This window comes from Trachypithecus francoisi, unplaced genomic scaffold, assembly GCF_009764315.1.
Source record: "Trachypithecus francoisi isolate TF-2019V2 unplaced genomic scaffold, Tfra_2.0 Lachesis_group12, whole genome shotgun sequence".
Taxonomy (NCBI): Eukaryota; Metazoa; Chordata; class Mammalia; order Primates; family Cercopithecidae; genus Trachypithecus; species Trachypithecus francoisi.
Window position 1 is genome coordinate 99,435,049 of NW_022681457.1, and position 17,756 is coordinate 99,452,804.

Consider the following 17,756-nt stretch of genomic DNA (forward strand, 5'->3'; position numbering starts at 1 on the left):
GGAAAAGAGTTTAAAATTATCAAGTTTCCTCTTGAAATGTCTTTTCCCAAGGCACTGTGAAGAAGACTGCTGCTAGCAATTTTCTAGGACTAAACACACCGATGGGAATATAAATATTTCCAACACAAGCCCTGTTACATTCTTACAGCTAGTTTCATCACTTAGGTCTCTTCTCAGCTTAAATGATGTTCCTTGAATCTGTCTGGTCCTTGGAGGGGCAATCCATTTTTGTTTTCTGTAATACTGACAATCACCTTCTTTAATGCAGCTATAACATCAAAGCTCTGTTAGGTTACTTAACCCTTCACCCTTAAACTAAAAGTTTTCATTATCATCTCATGTGAATCCAATGTGCAGGTTTTGCTTGCTTATTTAAGAATAAAACTAAACAAACGTAAAGAGTTGAAAAGCAAAAACTCTGCTTTTTTTTCCTTCAAGAGGAAACTATATAAGAATACATAAAAGGCAAAGTTGGCTACTTGAAATCCAAGAATGGTTTTAATGTGTTGGCCGAGAAAAATAAACTGTAAAGTTCTGTGAGGTCTTCTAAAAATTTACAAGAAAAACTGATGGGCAGTTCTAATCAGACTTGGATATTATCTTTTCCCCCCTTTTTAAAAATGACAACAGATACAGTCCCACAAAATACAAGAGAAACTGTTTTTTTTTTTTTTTTATCTTGACTGCCAGAGATGCTCCTTTGCAATGCCTTCCGGTAACCGAATGTTTGGGCACAGCACACAGCTGGCCTTCATTTCTTCAGAGGCTGGTAAACAGAGGCATTGGGGTCAAGTCCAGAGGGGCTGGTCTCCACAAATTTGGAAGAGTAGTGGGGGGAAACAGGGCTCAGGGGGCTGGTGGCGGCACTGTATGTTATGCTGGGCATGACGGCCATGACTTCGGCTATCTTCTGTTTTAGGTCCTTGATTTCCTGATCTTTCTGAAGGATTTGTCCTGTAAGATCAAAGACCCACCGTTAGTGAAAAGGGAGGCCTCACCCAACACAATGCCCCCAGGGGCCAATCCCTGAGTAGTTTTGGCTCAGTGTGAAGAGCTCCAGGTTCAGTGATTTATAGGGGCAGGCAAACTTGTCCTATAATGGGACACACAGTACATATTTTAGGTGTCGTGGGCCATATATAGTGTAATAATATCTTTGTCATCTTTTCTTCCCAGCCCTGGAAAAATGTAAAAACCACTTCATGGGCAGGCAGTACAGGCACAGGTGGCAAGCCAGATTTGGCCCATGGGTCACAGTTTACTGATTCTTGGCTTAAAGCTAAGAAGGGATTCTGTTCATATAAGTGTGATTGATGTAAAGAAGTCAGTTTCCAGGAACCATGTTTTGAACATGGCAGTTACCTATGACAGCGTAAGAGGGCCAGTGATTGTGAACTCCGGCTCCACCTCTTGAGCTGGAATTTTTTTGAAAGGATAGACTATCTCTGAGTGTCAGACCAAGGAATACAGAATAACCAAGGCCTCAGACTCAGTCACAGTGATACGCTTCTGCCACCAGCCTCTCTGACAGGAAACAGAGGAAGCTCTGTGGCTGCTGCACTGGGGGAGCACGGGTGGGACCCACATTGCTTGCCCTTGCCTTAGCAACATCACCCTATTTAGCCTTCCAGCACACTTGCCCTCACTACGCTTCAGTTTCTTGATCCAGTCAGCTCCTGTCTACCTCGGGCCACTTCCTGTCCTGTGTGTCTCCTGCTTTCTTTGCAAAGCTAGCTAACACTTGAGGATTCTGTTTCTACTTCCTCAGCAAAACTGTCCCTGAGCCTCCTGTCTAAATTAGCTTCCTACAACTCCTAGATTCTTTTTTTTTTTTTTTGAGATGGAGTTTTGCTTTTGTTGCCCAGGCTAAAGCTCAGTGGCGAGATTTCGGCTCACTGCAACCTCTGCCTCCCAGGTTCAAGTGATTCTCCTGCCTCAGCCTCCCGAGTAGCTGGGATTACAGGTATACACCACCACGCCCGGCTAATTTTGTATTTTTAGTAGAGACGGGATTTCTCCATGTTGGTCAGGCTGGTCTCGAACTCCCAACCTCAGATGATCTGCCTACCTTGGCCTCCCAAAGTGCTGGGATTACAGGCATGAGCTACGGCACCCGGCCTAACTCCTAGATTCTTAACACACACTAAACTCCCTTTCTGTCACTTACAATGACACAAACTAACACATAGGGCTTCATATATGCCAGGCATACTAAATGCTTATATATACTAACTCATTTCTTTCTTACAACTGCATCATGGGGGAATTATTATTATCCATTTTATAGATGAGGAAACCAAGGCATAAAGAAGTTGAGTGACTTGCTCAAGGTATATAGCTAGCAACAGAGCCAGGATTCAATTCCATGCAGTCTGTTTCAAGTGTACACTCCTACCTACAGCATTCTTCAATCTCTGGCAACTATTCATTTGGTGATGATCTGTGTCCATCATCTCTCTGCTGGACCATGAGTTCCATGAGGGCAGACACTGTGTCTACCTTTCTTTTTTTTTTTTTTTTCATTGCTAGCTCCCTACTGCCCAGTCCAGTAGAAAGCTGGAGTTCTACAAGTTGTGTATCTTGCTCAAAGTCATTTAGTTATCAAAAGGAGGGTAGGATTTAAACCCAGGACCACTTTGTTCCAAAGCCCCACGTGACTTTCATCATGCTATGTAGCTTCCTGGTTTTCCAGGGACACCAGAAGAAAGACATGGTTAGTATATGTAAAAGCACTTAGAACACTTAGGAGTAGTCTTTCAGAAACTTAAATGCTGGCCAGGTGTGGTGGCTAATGCCTGTAATCCCAACACTTTGGAGGCCGTGGTGGGTGGACTGCTTGAGCCCAGGAGTTCGAGACCAGCCTGCGCAACATGACGAAACTCTGTCTCTACAAAACATACAAAAATTAGCCAGGCTTGGTGGTTCACACTTGTAATCTCAGCTACTCAGAAGGCTGACGCAGGAGGATCACTTGAGCCCAGAAGGCAGAGGTTGTAGTGAGGCAAGATCGTGCCACTCTACTCCAGCCTGGGTGACAGAGACCCTGTCTCAAAAAGAAAAAAAAGAAAACCACAAAAATGCTTAAAAAAGAAAAAGGTTGCATTTCAGCTGCATTTATTTTGAGATTGCTCATGGGTCCTATAGAATACAATAATGTATTTGGAATATAAGAAAGCTTGGTGGTATATTTTTTTAAAGGATGTAGTAGAGATGAAAGCCATTTTGGTTTTGTTTATTATTATATTATTATTATTATTATTATTGAGATGGAGTCTTGCTCTGTTGCTAGGCTGGAATGCAGTGGTGTGATCACTGCTCACTGCAACCTCCACCTTCCAGGTTCAAGCAATTCTCCTGCCTCAGCCTCCCGAGTAGCTGGGATTACAGGCACGCGCCACCATGCCTGGCTAATTTTTATATTTTCAGTAGAGACGTGGTTTCACCATGTTAGACAGGATGGTCTCGATCTCTTGACCTCGTGATCCGCCTGCCTCGGCCTCCCAAAGTGCTGGGATTACAGGTGTGAGCCACCGCGCCCGGCCTGAAAGTCATTTTGGAACCAGGATGTATCAAATGATATAGAAAGTAGGAAAGAGAAAAGCAACAAGAGGTTTGATTTAAATTACAAAGTTGGGTTCTTATTAGAATATCCTGAGCACAACCCTGGAGGGAGGGAGTGGGGAAGACAGCAGTGAAAGCAGTAGAAAGGAGCTGCTCCCTTCACTTCCTTCATGTCCCCTAAGCTTCAAGGAAGCATCAAATATCCTCCTTCTCTTTGAACAAAATAAGCCTCAGATGAATAAAATACCTAAAAGCATCTGATATATGAGCCACTGTGTCTTTCTCTGCAGATTTAAGTTTGATTTCTTTACTCAGTAACCCAGAAACATACCCAGTGCTTTGGAAAAAGTTCTGTTTGCTTCTTTGTCACTTTATGAGGATTTCTGGGCTGACAGCAGAGCACACAGTCTGAGCTGGGAAGCCAAGCTCTGCTGGCTACTCTGAGGCCAGGTGCTGCTTCACTCCAGGGGGAATCTTTTCCAAGTTTGCAAAACCAAGTAAACAGGGTTGAAGCAGAGAGGGGTCGCCACTCCTCAGGGAGCTAAGCCGGGCAGGCAAAAAAAGTGAGTGTCAAGTCAGAAGCTCAGCCTCAAAGCAGGATTCCTGGGAACCTTCTTAAATGCCTTTCCTCGAGTCCACAGATTAAAGCAGTGTAACTCTCAAACTCCTTCTCTTGCTCAATCACCGGTGCCATCCGAAGCCACTCCTGCGCTTCACTAACTTCTCACGACTTCTAAATCCAACCCCTTACTCCCAGGGGTTTGGGCCTCTGTCTTTGGTTTAGGCCCAAAGTTCCCACTGACTGAGGAATATTTCCTACTTGGGTTTCTAGGGAGTACCTTCAAATCAAAACATCCAAAACCAAACTTATTCTTCCTTCACTCCTTAAATCTGTTCTGCTCTCCTTCCTTGGTTCCAACAACTCTGTCCTTCCAGATTTCTCGGGCACCTCCACTCTCCACTCACCTGTCTGGCCCATCTGCCCTCCCCATACTTATCATCTCTTAGAGGACAGTGGTAGCTTCCTCACAGTCCGTCTCCACTCAGTCTCAGCCCTTCCATCGGTCTTTCACATCGCTATAGGAGGGAGATTTCCCACCTAACAGCCTGAACACATCCCCTCCTTCTTCCCTCAGGAAGCATCTAGGGAATACTCTCTCTAGTACGGCTTTATTCATGGTCCCCTACCCTCCCACTCTTTCCTTCCCTGCCCCCCAGCTTAAGGCTGCTGGACTGCTCACTTGAACATTCCGGCACCTTCTTTCCTTTGCTTATACTACTTCCTCAGGCAACATGTTCTTTCTTGGCATTCTCTGCTCTTGAAATTCATTCTCAAAGCCCACTCAAAGGCCCTTCCTTCACGAGGCCTTCCCTGATCTCTCTCCTCTGGCTGTTCTAGCCCCCTGCCTCTATCTCATGCCTCTACTTTTCTGCTGGGCTCACCCTAGTTCAGCAATTCTCAAAGTAGTCAGGGTCCACAGGCTCAAAACTACCTTCATAATAGTACTGAGATGTTATTTCCCTTCTTCATGCTCATTCTGTCACAGGTGTTAAGTGGAGTCTTCTAGAAATTAGGTGGAGTGTGAAATCACAACAGAATGAATGTAGAAACAGAGATGAGAAACTATCTGGCTGGGTGCGGTGGCTCACGCCTGTAATCCCAGCACTTTGGGAGGCCGAGGCAGGCAGATCACAAGGTCAGGAGATAGAGACCATCCTGGCTAACATGGTGAAACCCTGTCTCTACTAAAAATACAAAAAATTAGCCAGGCTTGGTGGCAGAAGCCTGTAGTCCCAGCTACTCGGGAGGCTGAGGCAGAAGAATGGCATGAACCTGGGAGCTGGAGCTTGTAGTGAGCAGAAATCGCGCCACTGCACTCCAGCCTGGGTGACACAGAGAGACTCTGTCTCAAAAAAAAAAAAGAAAAAAAAAGAATCGAACTATCTTTTATGAAGTCAGACATTAAAGAGATCTGCTAAATGTAAAATAATGCCACTTTTTTTCCAGGAATTTTTTTGTTTTGGAAAATAGAGTTTTAAATAAAAAAGTTATATTAATATGTAATATGTTTGTGTTATTTTAAAATGAATAATAAATTACTTTGGCTGAACACAGTGGCTCATGCCTGTAGTCCCAACACTTTGGGAGGCTGAGATGGGAGGATCTCTTGAGCCCAGGAGTTCAAGGTCAGCCTGGGCAACAAAGTGAGACCTCGTCTCTAGAAAAAAAATAGAAAAAAAACCTAGCTGGGCATGGTGGCACATGCCTATAGTCACAGCTACCAGGGAGAGGCTGAGATGGGAGGGTCACTCGAGCCCAGAAGGTCAAGGCTACAGTAAGTTGAGATTGTGCCACTGCACTCCAGCCTGAGTGACAGAGCAAGACCCCGTCTCGAAAATAAATAAATAAACGTTTTAAGTTTTAATTTCTAGTAGGTAAATATTGATAGATAGAATTCACTTGAAATAAACCTCTTTGGGGTAATAATTTTAAGAGTGTAAAGGGGTCCCTAAGACAAAAGTTCACACACCATGTTGTCTTCATCTTTGCCTCCCCCAGAGCTTCTAGGACAATGCTTTGCACACAGTGTGACTACTCTGTCAGTCCCTGTTGAAATAATCTTTATTTTAGGGACAGGGTTTCGCTATGTTCCCCAGGCTAGTCTCAAATTCCTGGGCTCAAGTGATCCTTCTGCCCTAGCCTCCTGAGCAGCTGGGACTATGGGCAGGTACCGACACAGACCACCATGCCTTGCTTGAAATATTCTTTTCTTTCCACTAAGTCAACCATTTGAAAATTCTTTTCAGTACTCTATTTTATGCAGTACTCTATTTAGTACTCTATAGAGTACTCTATTTTTTCAGTACTATACTCAATTTAGTATTCTGATTGGATAGCTAATCAAGTTCTTGGACAAAAATCCAAATTTATTTTCCTTAGGTCATGCCATGCCTCTGTTCAGAAGCCTTCCAGTGCTCCCCTATGGCACTCATGGTAAAACCCTAAGTTCTTTCCATGGGCCTCAAGTCCCACACAATCTGGCTGCTGCTACTCCTGCCTGCTCTGACAACTCTCCCCATCATCACACAGGCTACAACCCCCATCCTCTGCCCGCACAGTACCCACGCTCTCCCTGCCGAGCTTTTCACTTGCTGTCCCTTCCCCGGAAGTGCTTTCCTCCAGCTTTTTACATGGCTCACTCCTGCTCTCTTCCTTTGGGTCTCTGCTCAAATACTACCTACTCAAGGGATTTTCCATGATTGCCATGTTAAAAAGGGAGACCCCTGCCACATACATTCTGCCTCGCCATGGCTTTATTTCCATCATTGCACCTACTGCCAACTGACATACTCCCTGCTGGCTTGTTCATCACCTGTCATCGCCAGGGCTGTATTCTCAAGGAATCTTATGGTGCTTGGCACAAAGTAGGTCTCAGTAAATATCGGCAAAGTGGATGACCATGGCCTACTCTCCAGACTCTCCCCTGCGGCTCCCTCATTTGTAATCTCTGCTCCAGTCAAACAGGCTAGCTGCAGCTTGGAACACATCAAGCCCCACCAGCTCCCAGCCCTTGCCTAAGCTGTTTCTTCTGTTTGGACCCCTCTACCTCTGACCATCCACCACACTGCTGCTTCACTGGGCCAACTCCTCATCATTCAGGCCCTAGGCTCAGACATCAGCTCCCCTGGGGAAGGCTCCTCTCCAACTCCCCAGACTAGTTTCGTCCCTGCCTTTTTCTATGTTCCCACAGACCCCGTATATACTTCTACATAAGCACCTTTTGATGCCTCTGCAGTTCTCTACTTCAACAACACTGAGCTCCTTCAACACAGAAATCATACTATTCTCTGTATGCCCTGCACTTGACATGTTCTCATCTCAAAATATACCTGCAAATGAATTAATGTGATAGTTCCTATATTTCAATGTTGGGCACTTACCAAGACCCTTGAAGAGAAAACTGAAACGCCCTTTGGTTGAGAGCTCTTAGGAGAGGTCTGGCCTGTGCATCCCTGTGCATTATCAGTCACACCACCTCACCAGGGGCCCACGCTCTCCTACCTTGGGCAATCTCGAGCTGCCGCTTTGCATCGCCCAGTGCGGAGAACAGGTCCAGCTTGATTCTCGTCTCTGCGCTTAAGCTGTTCTCCAGGTGCTGTGTTTTGTCTTGCATGGCTGAGAGGGCTGACATTAACACCTCAGTGTCCTTCTCATTTTCCTTATATTTCCGAAGCTCCTATCAATATCATCAAAACAGCAATGCTACAAGGTAGTTTTGGCATCGATGTCTATAAATTAGCCTGAAATCACAAATTAAATCCCACTATTCTTGGTCTGGCCACTAGAACACAAAATTCTGGTGTTTCATGGGTTTAGGCAAGTGCTAAATGTGTTCATATGGCAATATGCACATACAAAAACATTTAGAAGATAATCATTTGACTGTGTTGGGCATGTGTCTAGATAACAATGAAATCTGCTTTCAAATAAAACACTTTTCTTACAGGCCTAATTCAGAACCACGGAGAACTTTTTTCCTTGCTGGCCATGTGCAAATTATTATAATGCTGTAATCAAACTTGCCAAAACTTTTCTCTCAACCTGCACTAAAAATTGTAAAAATGTTAATTATTTTGACAGGGCATACTGCAGAATAAGCCCACTTTAACGTAGATAATAAATATATACAGATATTTGAATTTTTTCTTTTTAACAGAAAAATTCAAACTTATTACAGAGAATTTAGGAATACAGAAAAATTCAAAGTAGAAAATGAAAATTACTCATAATACCAACACTAAAAAATTTTATATTTCTTTTAATCTTTTATGCATGTGTATCTTTTAGCATAAGTGAAATATTACATGTACAGTTTTGTAAAGTCTTTTAAAAACTAAATGATTTCAACTATTGTCTGAAAATAAAATTTTTATTGGCTATGCAATATTCCTGAATGTTTACATACCAAAATTTAAATGACTCTCCCATTGTTTTTTTTATTTTTTTTATTTTTTTTTGAGACGGAGTCTCGCTCTGTCGCCCAGGCTGGAGTGCAGCGGCCGGATCTCAGCTCACTGCAAGCTCCGCCTCCCGGGTTCACGCCATTCTCCTGCCTCAGCCTCCCGAGTAGCTGGGACTACAGGCGCCCGCCACCTCGCCCGGCTAGTTTTTTGTATTTTTTTAGTAGAGACGGGGTTTCGCTGTGTTAGCCAGGATGGTCTCGATCTCCTGACCTAGTGATCCGCCCGTCTCGGCCTCCCAAAGTGCTGGGATTACAGGCTTGAGCCACTGTGCCCGGCCAACTCTCCCATTGTTAAGACTGTTTTCAATTTTTTTTTTTTTTTTTTTTTTTGAGACGGAGTCTTGCTCTGTCACCCAGGCTGGAGTGCAGTGGCCGGATCTCGCTCACTGCAAGCTCTGCCTCCCGGGTTTACGCCATTCTCCTGCCTCAGCCTCCCGAGTAGCTGGGACTACAGGCACCCACCACCTCGCCCGGCTAGTTTTTTGTATTTTTTAGTAGAGACAGGGTTTCACCAGGTTAGCCAGGATGGTCTCGATCTCCTGACCTTGTGATCCGCCTGTCTCGGCCTCCCAAAGTGCTGGGATTACAGGCTTGAGCCACCGCGCCCGGCCTGTTTTCAATTTTTTTACATTTTTATACCATTACAATGAACGTCTCTGTACATCACTCATTGGTGAGATTTTAAAATATTTATTTACCTTAGGCAGGGTTCCTAAAAAAGGTAAATACTTAAAAAGTGCAAGATCTTTTACAGAAAGTTACATTTCCACCAGCAATGTATGAAGCCTATTTTGTTGCATCCTCACCACGACTGATATTCTCATTAAAAAATTATTTGCTAATTTCATAGGAGAAAAATGATGTCTAATTTTAATCTGCATGTATTTTATTATTGGTGAGTTTATATTTTTATGATCTTATCAGTCACCTGTATTTCCTCTGAATTAACTTTGTTCACATCCTCAGCCTATTTTTCTATATATTTGAGCTTTCCTTAGCAACTTTTATGAGCTACATATATGTTGAGAATATTAATTCCTTATTTATATTTGTTGCAATATGTGTACCTTCCCCAATTGATTTTTTCATTTATTATTATGGTTTTTGCTTTGTGATTTTTTTCCATTGCTTTTATGTTTAGAAAATCTTTCCTTTGTTTCAAGGTCAAGTATATTTCCACCTAGTTTTTTAAAAATCATTTATTCTTTGTTCTTTCTGCCGTCAGCTCTTTATCTGGAATTTCTTTATATGTGGTATGAGATAAGCTTCTAATTTTTTTTCCTCCAGTTATTTAGCTATTCCAAAGCCTTTTACTGACTAATCCTTACCTTTCCCATCTGTCTCTGATGCCACCTTTACTTTTTTTGGTATATTTTTCAGTACTGTACTCCAGGTCATCATTCGAGTCCACTGACTTGAAGGTAATTTTTCACTTGTCCCACCTGGCTCAAATTACTGTATAACTTTACAATATGTGACATTAGTTTAAATGATAAATACTTGGCTAACGTAACACAGCCCACAAAATAGCCTGTATCCATAGCACTAGCACCTTTCCTCATCATTCACTGCTATAAACAGCAATCTGTGAGGCTCAGAGCCATGCAGGAGTCAATCCCCTGGCAACAGAAAGAGGGTTGGGGCTAAAAGGAGGTATGTAAGTTCCAAAGGACACTAGTCTGGCCTATAACCTGAAAAAGTTAAATGAATCTACAGCAAGTTAAATCCTGGTATAAAACATACCAAGGGATTGTCAACATTTCTGGCTTGTATTAGAATCTGGTTACATTAATATGACTTGAAATGAGTTGAACAAGATTAGAACTTCAAATCTTTTTGTCACAGAGATTTTTCAGATGCAATGAGATTTGATCTGTATTAAAAGGCATTATCTCTACACTGCAACACAGAGCACAAGTTTAGCATAAAAGTGGAATTCAAGTACAAGGGAAGTCTTTTGTTCCCCCCTTACCTGGACTTTCAGTTCTAGTTCTCTGATTTGGTCTTCTTTCACCTTCATGTCCATTGTGAGCTTCTTGCCCTCTGCTTCTAGTTCTCTGATCCGATTCCGTAAGGTTTCGGTGCATTCTCCCCTTTTGAAAAAGAAGAGAAGGAAATAAAATGATGTAAAAGACTATAGGTTGGGGCTGGGCATGGTGGCTCAGGCCTGTAATCCCAGCACTTTGGGAGGCCGAGGCGAGTGGATCATTTGAGGTCAGGAGTTCGAGATCAGCCTGACCAGCATGGTGAAACCCTGCCTCTACTAAAAGTACAAAAAAAATTGTCTGGGCATGGTGGTATGTGCCTGTAGTCCCAGCTATTGGGGAAGCTGAGGCAGAAGAATTGCTTGAACCCAGGTGGTGGAGGTTGCAGCGAGCCCAGATCGTGCCACTGCACTCCAGCCTGGGCGTCAGAGTGAGACTCCATCTCAAAAAAATAAATAAATAAATAAAATTAAAAAAAAAAAGATTATAGGTTGGTCGGGTACAGTGGCTCATGCCTGTAATCACAGCAATTTAGGAGGCCAAGGCGGGTGGATCGCCTGAGGTCAGGAGTTCAAGACTAGCCTCGCCAACATGGCGAACGAAACTCCGTCTCTACTAAAAATACAAAAATTAGCTGGGTGTATTGGCACATGCCTGTAATCCCAGCTACTCAGGAGGCTGAGGCAGGAGAATCGCTTGTACCCGTGAGGCAGAGGCTGCGGTGAGCTGAGATGGTGTCACAGCACTTCAGCCTGGGTGACAAAGTGAGACTCTGTCTCAAAAAGGAGAAAAAAAAAAAAAAAAAAAGACTATAGGTTTACTTATATTGTGGGATTTATATTTCTTTTATACTCCAGGGACTGTCAGGTTTTAGCTTTTGGCTCAGTCTGCTCACTTCTCTGTGTCCTTTCATAATTTCAATAATACTCTAAAATAATTGGGCTGGGCATGGTCGCTCATGGCCGTAATCTCAGCACTCCCAAGGCCAAGGTGGGAGGATTGCTTGAGCCCAGAGTTTGTGATCAGCCTGGGCAACATAGAGAGACCCTGTCTCTACAAAAAATTTAAAAAATAGCTGGGCATAGTAGCACATGCCTGTAGTTCCAGCTACTCAGGAGGCTGAGGCAACAGCACAGCTTGAGACCAGGAGTTTGAGGTTATAGTAAGCTATGATTATACCACTGCACTCCAGTCTGGGTGACAGAATGATACCCTGTCTCAAAATACATATATATAAACAATAATTATTATTGAGTGTCTAGATGAGCCAGACACTAAAGTACTTTACCCATACTACCTTCTTCAATACTTACAACAACCTAGGGTATATTTATCCCATTTTCCAGATAAGAAAACTGAGGCTACATAGATAAAATACTAGTCCAAGGTTACCTAATTTTCATGTCATAGAACAGGGATAAGAACTTAGGTTTTCTGGCTTCCCAATCCAGCAAACTTCCCACCAGGCCACGAGACTTGAGACAATACACACAAAGCCAGATAGAACTGAACATGTACTATCTCCAGCAGGGGGCAGTGAACTAGAAAAAAATATTCCCCCCACTTTTGAGGGGCTATGCATTGGGACTTTTGCCTTTCTTGTCATAAAGTTGCCACAAGCCTGAAATAAATAGAAAAACAAGGGCACACCGTTAAGCTGCTTCTCGGGGCTATCATAAAGTTGAGCTAAAAGAGATGATGGCAATGGTCAGTCCAAAGCTGGAACTATCTAGGTTCCAGAAACAGCCCAATGAAGAAAGTAGGTGTTCTCTGCCTATCAAAAAGGAAGGTCCAGTCAGAGATTTATGCCCTGAGATTTACTGAATAAGTTATGGCAGGCCTGGTGTGGTAGCTCACACCTGTAATCCCAGCACTTTGAGAGGCCAAGGTGGGCGGATCATCTGAGGTCAGGAGTTCGAGACCAGCCTGGCCAAGATGGTGAAACCCCATCTCTACTAAAAATACAAAAATTTGCTGGGCGCAGCGGCAGGAGCCTGTAATCCCAGCTACTTGGGAGGCTGAGGCAGGAGAATCGCTTGACCCCGGGTGGCAAAGGTTGCAGTGAGCTGAGATCATGCCACTGCACTCCAGCCTGGATGACAGAGTGAGACTCTGTCTCAAAAAAAAGGAAAAAAAGAATAAATTATGGCAAACAAGGACTGTCGGGGATAAGATAAATAAGCTTAACTGGAAGGAAAAGGGATTTGAGGTAGACACTGAAACCAACTTACTGATTCTCAGGCATGGGAGACACTAAGCAATATGGTTAAGGAACTGCTATGTCCTCCTGAGTGGAATTTCTCAGAAAGGGCAGGTGCTGGATGAACTGAGGAGAGGAGAGCAGTCATCACTAGATGACTGTTCAGAAACATCTCCTGCAAGTGTAAGTGCTTCAGAATGCGGATACATCTTCAAACAAACAACCCCACATTGTAGGCAGGCTAGTCAAGGGCCTTGTAAGTCTGTATAGATGCTGATGGGCCAAGCCAGCTCAGCCATCTGCTGAGGGGACGCAGGATCACACAGGAGAGAGTTCTAACTTGCTGTTATTTCCTAAAAGGTGAAATGACTCACCAATTATTCTGCAAATGCCAGAACCCACAAAGAAGGCTATCAACATGCCAAAAGTTAAATTACTTAACTTTAATTACAACAAAGCAAAATTCAAGGAAGAATTACAGTTGAATTATACCATGTAGATACAAATTAGGATGGAATTTAAAAGTGAAATAAGTAATAATTTACCCTCGCTCTATATCTGCAAACACCTAACTGACTCCCACATGCAGAGGGACTTCACTAGTCAAAAAAACAAAGGAAAAAGTGGTAAGTGAAGTAGAAGCAAAAAGGAAAAAAAAAAAAGCTCTTAACTATCTAATAGTTTTTGGAATACTTGCACACAGGGGTACTTTCCAGTGGTATAGGAGGTAGTCCCCAATTTTCATTATGCCACAAATGTAATTCCATCTAGTAGAGACTTATGTTTCACTTTTTTTTCCATTTCATTTGACAGTCTGCTGATATCCATTTGAGCAGCCAGTACACAGTGCTTGGGCAACCAAGATTTCATCTTCCTTCCATTTTAAGATAAAAACTTCAGAAACACATATACCTAAGAGTGGAGAGTAATGATAGCTCTCTAAAGGGAATGAACCTCCAGATGGAATCTCTCAATGCACTTAGTAATCATCAGCCTGACAAAAAGTGACTGGAAACCTCTTTATGAGCAGTACTTTGCCTCCCAGGTATGGGAAACGTGGTGATTCCTTCATCCCACTTTATAGATGAGGTCACTGAGGGATGAAGCTGTTATAGGATAGTGCAAGCTTGCGTAGATGGAGTTTAAACCAGCTAATAAAACAGTACTTAAAAGCAATCCATCTGTGCATGATTGCTGTACGTCCAATCCTGCCCAAGGCATCAAATTCCCGTGTCTTTGTTGGTAAAGGAAAGCCAACCTTAGATTAAACACTCAGGTGACATGGACGTACCTAGATGCAGCAGCAAATGCAACAGCCCGGGCAGCAGTGGCTTCTTCTAACTTCTTCCTTTTTTTCTCTTCCATTAACTGTTTTTCTACAAAACTTCGGGCTTCCTGCTCAGCTTTTAGCTTTTTCTCCAACTGGCTGATATTCTGCTTGTCTTTTTGCTTCATTTGCACAGCATTATGTAACCTATATGGAAATGATTGTCATATAAAGTCTTAAAATTACAAATGCCCACTATAAACCCTTGAGAAACATCTCTTTATCACCTTAAGGCCAATTAAACAAGAGGTTTAAACAGCAAGTCAAAAATATCAATTACCAGAATGCCTGAGGAAAACACATTGTCATTATTCCTTAATAATTCCTAAACACCAATAAATAAGCTGCCTTACAAAACAGAGATTCAGACCTAGCCTCTGCTCTATTCAAGTAAGTGATCTACAGAAGGTCATCCAGAAAACAGGGTAAAACAAATTTCAAACACAGGGGAAGATCATTGTGTAACTAATTCTAATGTTCCAGAGCACCCCGAAAGAACTTCACTCCCACCAAAGAACTACTGATGGGACCAGCCCCAGTGAAACTGAGGTAAGGGGTGGAAAGGGGAAGGTTTTTATTTTTCTTGAATACAATTTTGCTGTAGCGTACTATAGCTTTTCCTTTCCAGCTCAGGATGTTTGCTCACAGTGTCCCCAGACCCTCTTTTAGAGTCACAGGATGCTTAATTTCAGATAGAAATTTCAGTCATATTTCCTGCTTACTACCACCCCCAGCTTTACCGATCAGCATGAGGTGAGTTTATCATTGGGATGTTCTCTACATATCAGTGTGGCCACAAGTGCTGGTCAGAGGCAATGGAGAGGTTATTTGCCACTACCACAGGCACACATTGCTGGGAGATTTAAAAAAAGAAAAAAGGACAGACCCACACTGAGTCAAGAAGTAATTCCAGAATGAACTAATCAAAAGCCTAAAAGAATTCACACAGAAGGCCTGGCTTTTTGCCTGCCTTTTCAAATAAAATCAAAGTTCAATGTTATCTTTTAGTTCTGGCAATAAAAGTAAATATAGTCAAATCCTCTAGAAACTTTCACTCAAAGGAGCAAAATTTTCAAACGGTGGCAGAACTACTTCTTGTCAATTTTACTATCCAAAAACTCAGTAACTATTTTAGACTAAGAAGTTATTAAATGAGAGAATACAAAAATAGTAATATTAATAAACTGTCCTGTGGCAATGAAATAAGTTTTTATAGATTTTATAAACATCTTGAGTATCTGGTACTAAATAAAGTATTTTAAACATTTTATTTAAAAATCTCTCAGCGGGTCTCTGTCACCATGAATCTTGTGCTCCAACCCCTGGAAACAAGAGAAGTAGTGAAGCTGCTGGGCTTATGGCCAAAGGCCTAAAAGGTGCACGTACTTGTTCTGCAGCAGCTCATTCTCCTGCCGAAGCTGGCCCATTTCTGAGCGGATCCCCCGCTCGGTGCTCGAAAGGGAGCTGATCTGACTGCGGAGCTCTTGTTCCACTTGTCTGCTGGCTTGCAGGTCAGCCTTTAACTTTTTAATGTCTTGTTCCAGCCTAGGAGAAGGAGAAATGCAGCATTTTCATCTAGGTGAGGGCACCCACAGAGCTGGGAGGGACCTGGTAGGGGTCCTGGACTGGTGGGTGAATGGCAGAAGGACCCCGCTGGCAGCTCCTGCCATCATGAGGACTCCTGTCTGCAGTTGGGTTAATTTTGTTGAGTGATTCCACCTGGGTCCCTACCTCTTCCCACTGGGGTGTAACTTTCAACTTCCCCCAAATGTATATGAATATTGACAGGTGAGTATGGTGCTTGTGAATATGCATCCGAGCTGCTGATAAAGGAGAAGCGGACGGCAGAGAGGATGGCTGAAGACTAAAGGCTCCCTTCCTACTGGTGGCTTTTCATGCCCTCAGCAAGGGAAATATGTCCATACAACCAGCTCATGACCTAGCACTTAATGCTTTAAGCTATTTTGATAGATCAGAATCTACTGTCTGAGACTCTGTCCCACCACGGGCCTAGAAGAAAACTATCTGCGACAATCTCCAGAAATTGCTAGCATCCTTGCTGAATGACGTTCATACCCTCTTGTGATTGCAGCAGAAGAGCTCACGAGACTCAACAACAATGTAAAAAGGAACAAATTACATGCTCTAAGAATCATAAGAGAACTCCATCTATAAAATGAAGCCTATCTTTTCTCCTCAATTTCTTACTCTTGTTTCACCTATTTTCTTTACTGCAGTAATAGTTTCACTTTAAGTGACAGGTATTGGAGACCTACCATGAGTATATAGTGCTGAAAATGGTAAACAAAAATTATAAAATTGGCCGGGCACAGTGGCTCATGCCTGCAATCCCAGCACTTTGGGAGCCCGAGGCGGGCGGATCACCTGAGGTCAGGAGTTCAAGACCAGCCTGGCCAACATGGTGAAACCCCATCTCTACTAAAGGTACAAAAATTAGCTGGATGTGGTGGCGGGTGCCTGTAATCCCAGCTACTCAGGAGGCTGAGGCAGGAGAATCACTTGAACCCAGGAGGTGGAGGTTGCAGTGAGCCGAGATCGTGCCACTGCACTCCAGCCTAAGCGGCAAAAAACAAAAAACAAATAAGCGAAAACTATAAAATCGAGTCTCTTTTTTTGTGGAAAAACTTCACAATTAGGAACCAAGACATAGAGAGGAACCAAGAAATACATAATTTAAATGATTAAACAATAACACAAGGAAGGCCATGATTAAATATATGTCAGAAGGAATAATAACAACAGCTACTATTTAATGAGAACTTACAGGCCAGGCACTGTTCTATAGTGTTTAATCCTATGAACTCATTTAATCTGTACAACTACTTAATATGCACAAAAATAGGAAATGCAATTCCTATTCCTATTTTTACAGATGAAGAACTCTAGGCTAGGAAAGGATGCAACCCAAGGTCATCCAGGCAGTCTAGCTCCTGAGTCCATTCTCTTCACCATTAGACCAAACTATAGCCACATCATCCACAGCATGGTGGAGGAAGAAGTACTATGTGAGTCTGAGAGAAGACTGGGAAAGGCTTTGCAGAGCAGGTAGAGATTGATTGGGCCCTGATGTTTGGATAGGATTTTGAGAAGTAGAAGAGGAGGAGGGGATATTCTAAATGAGGGGAGAAATGTATTAAAAAGCTCAAAGGCAAGAACAGCCATAGACATGTGCAGGCAAGCCATTGGTCTGGCTTCTGAGAAAGGCTTGTACTGGGGAAGAGAGTAGGAAAGGATAGAACAGATCTGATAGACAGGACTGTGGAGAGTGGTGCTGAAGGTCAGGTCAAGGATGGCTTGGCTGCCATTTGAGGAGGAGTTGAGAATGAAAGAAAAATTAGATCTACAGAAGCTAGATCTCAATAATTTCGTAGTTATTACTTTCATTTTTTAAATCTCTTCCTACCACAAACTATTCTAAATAAATATTTATTTAGAAGAGGCTTTTTCCATCAGGATACAAACTCACAGGTAGGTAAAGTCAGTTTGCTCTGACGAGACTCTTATTCATGTCACTAATTCAACACATCAACAAAACCAAGATTTCTGAAGGGCAGTGGTGATCTCTTTGGAACTGTCAGCTCCAAAGACTAAGTCCTTAGAGACATGTTTTATTAAGCACTAAATCCCCAGAGCCCTCC

General features: G+C 42.8%; 1 protein-coding gene across 4 annotated transcripts in view; it reads right to left on the reverse strand.

Annotated features, from left to right (window-relative positions):
* Window positions 1-475: 475 nt before the first annotated feature.
* Window positions 476-17,756, reverse strand: part of MACO1 (macoilin 1) — a 70,474-nt gene continuing 53,193 nt past the window's right edge. Inside the window, exons 7-11 of one of the 4 annotated variants that reach the window (XM_033227736.1) lie at window positions 15,484-15,642; window positions 14,062-14,244; window positions 10,558-10,678; window positions 7,625-7,799; window positions 476-954 (exon numbers count right to left, since the gene is read on the reverse strand). In XM_033227736.1, coding sequence (XP_033083627.1) covers window positions 752-954; window positions 7,625-7,799; window positions 10,558-10,678; window positions 14,062-14,244; window positions 15,484-15,642 — 841 coding nt within the window. In that variant the 3' untranslated portion in view covers window positions 476-751. Of the gene's footprint in view, window positions 955-7,624; window positions 7,864-10,557; window positions 10,679-14,061; window positions 14,245-15,483; window positions 15,643-17,756 lie in introns of those variants that run through there. The other 3 variants (XM_033227739.1, XM_033227738.1, XM_033227737.1) reach the window with 3 other exon arrangements.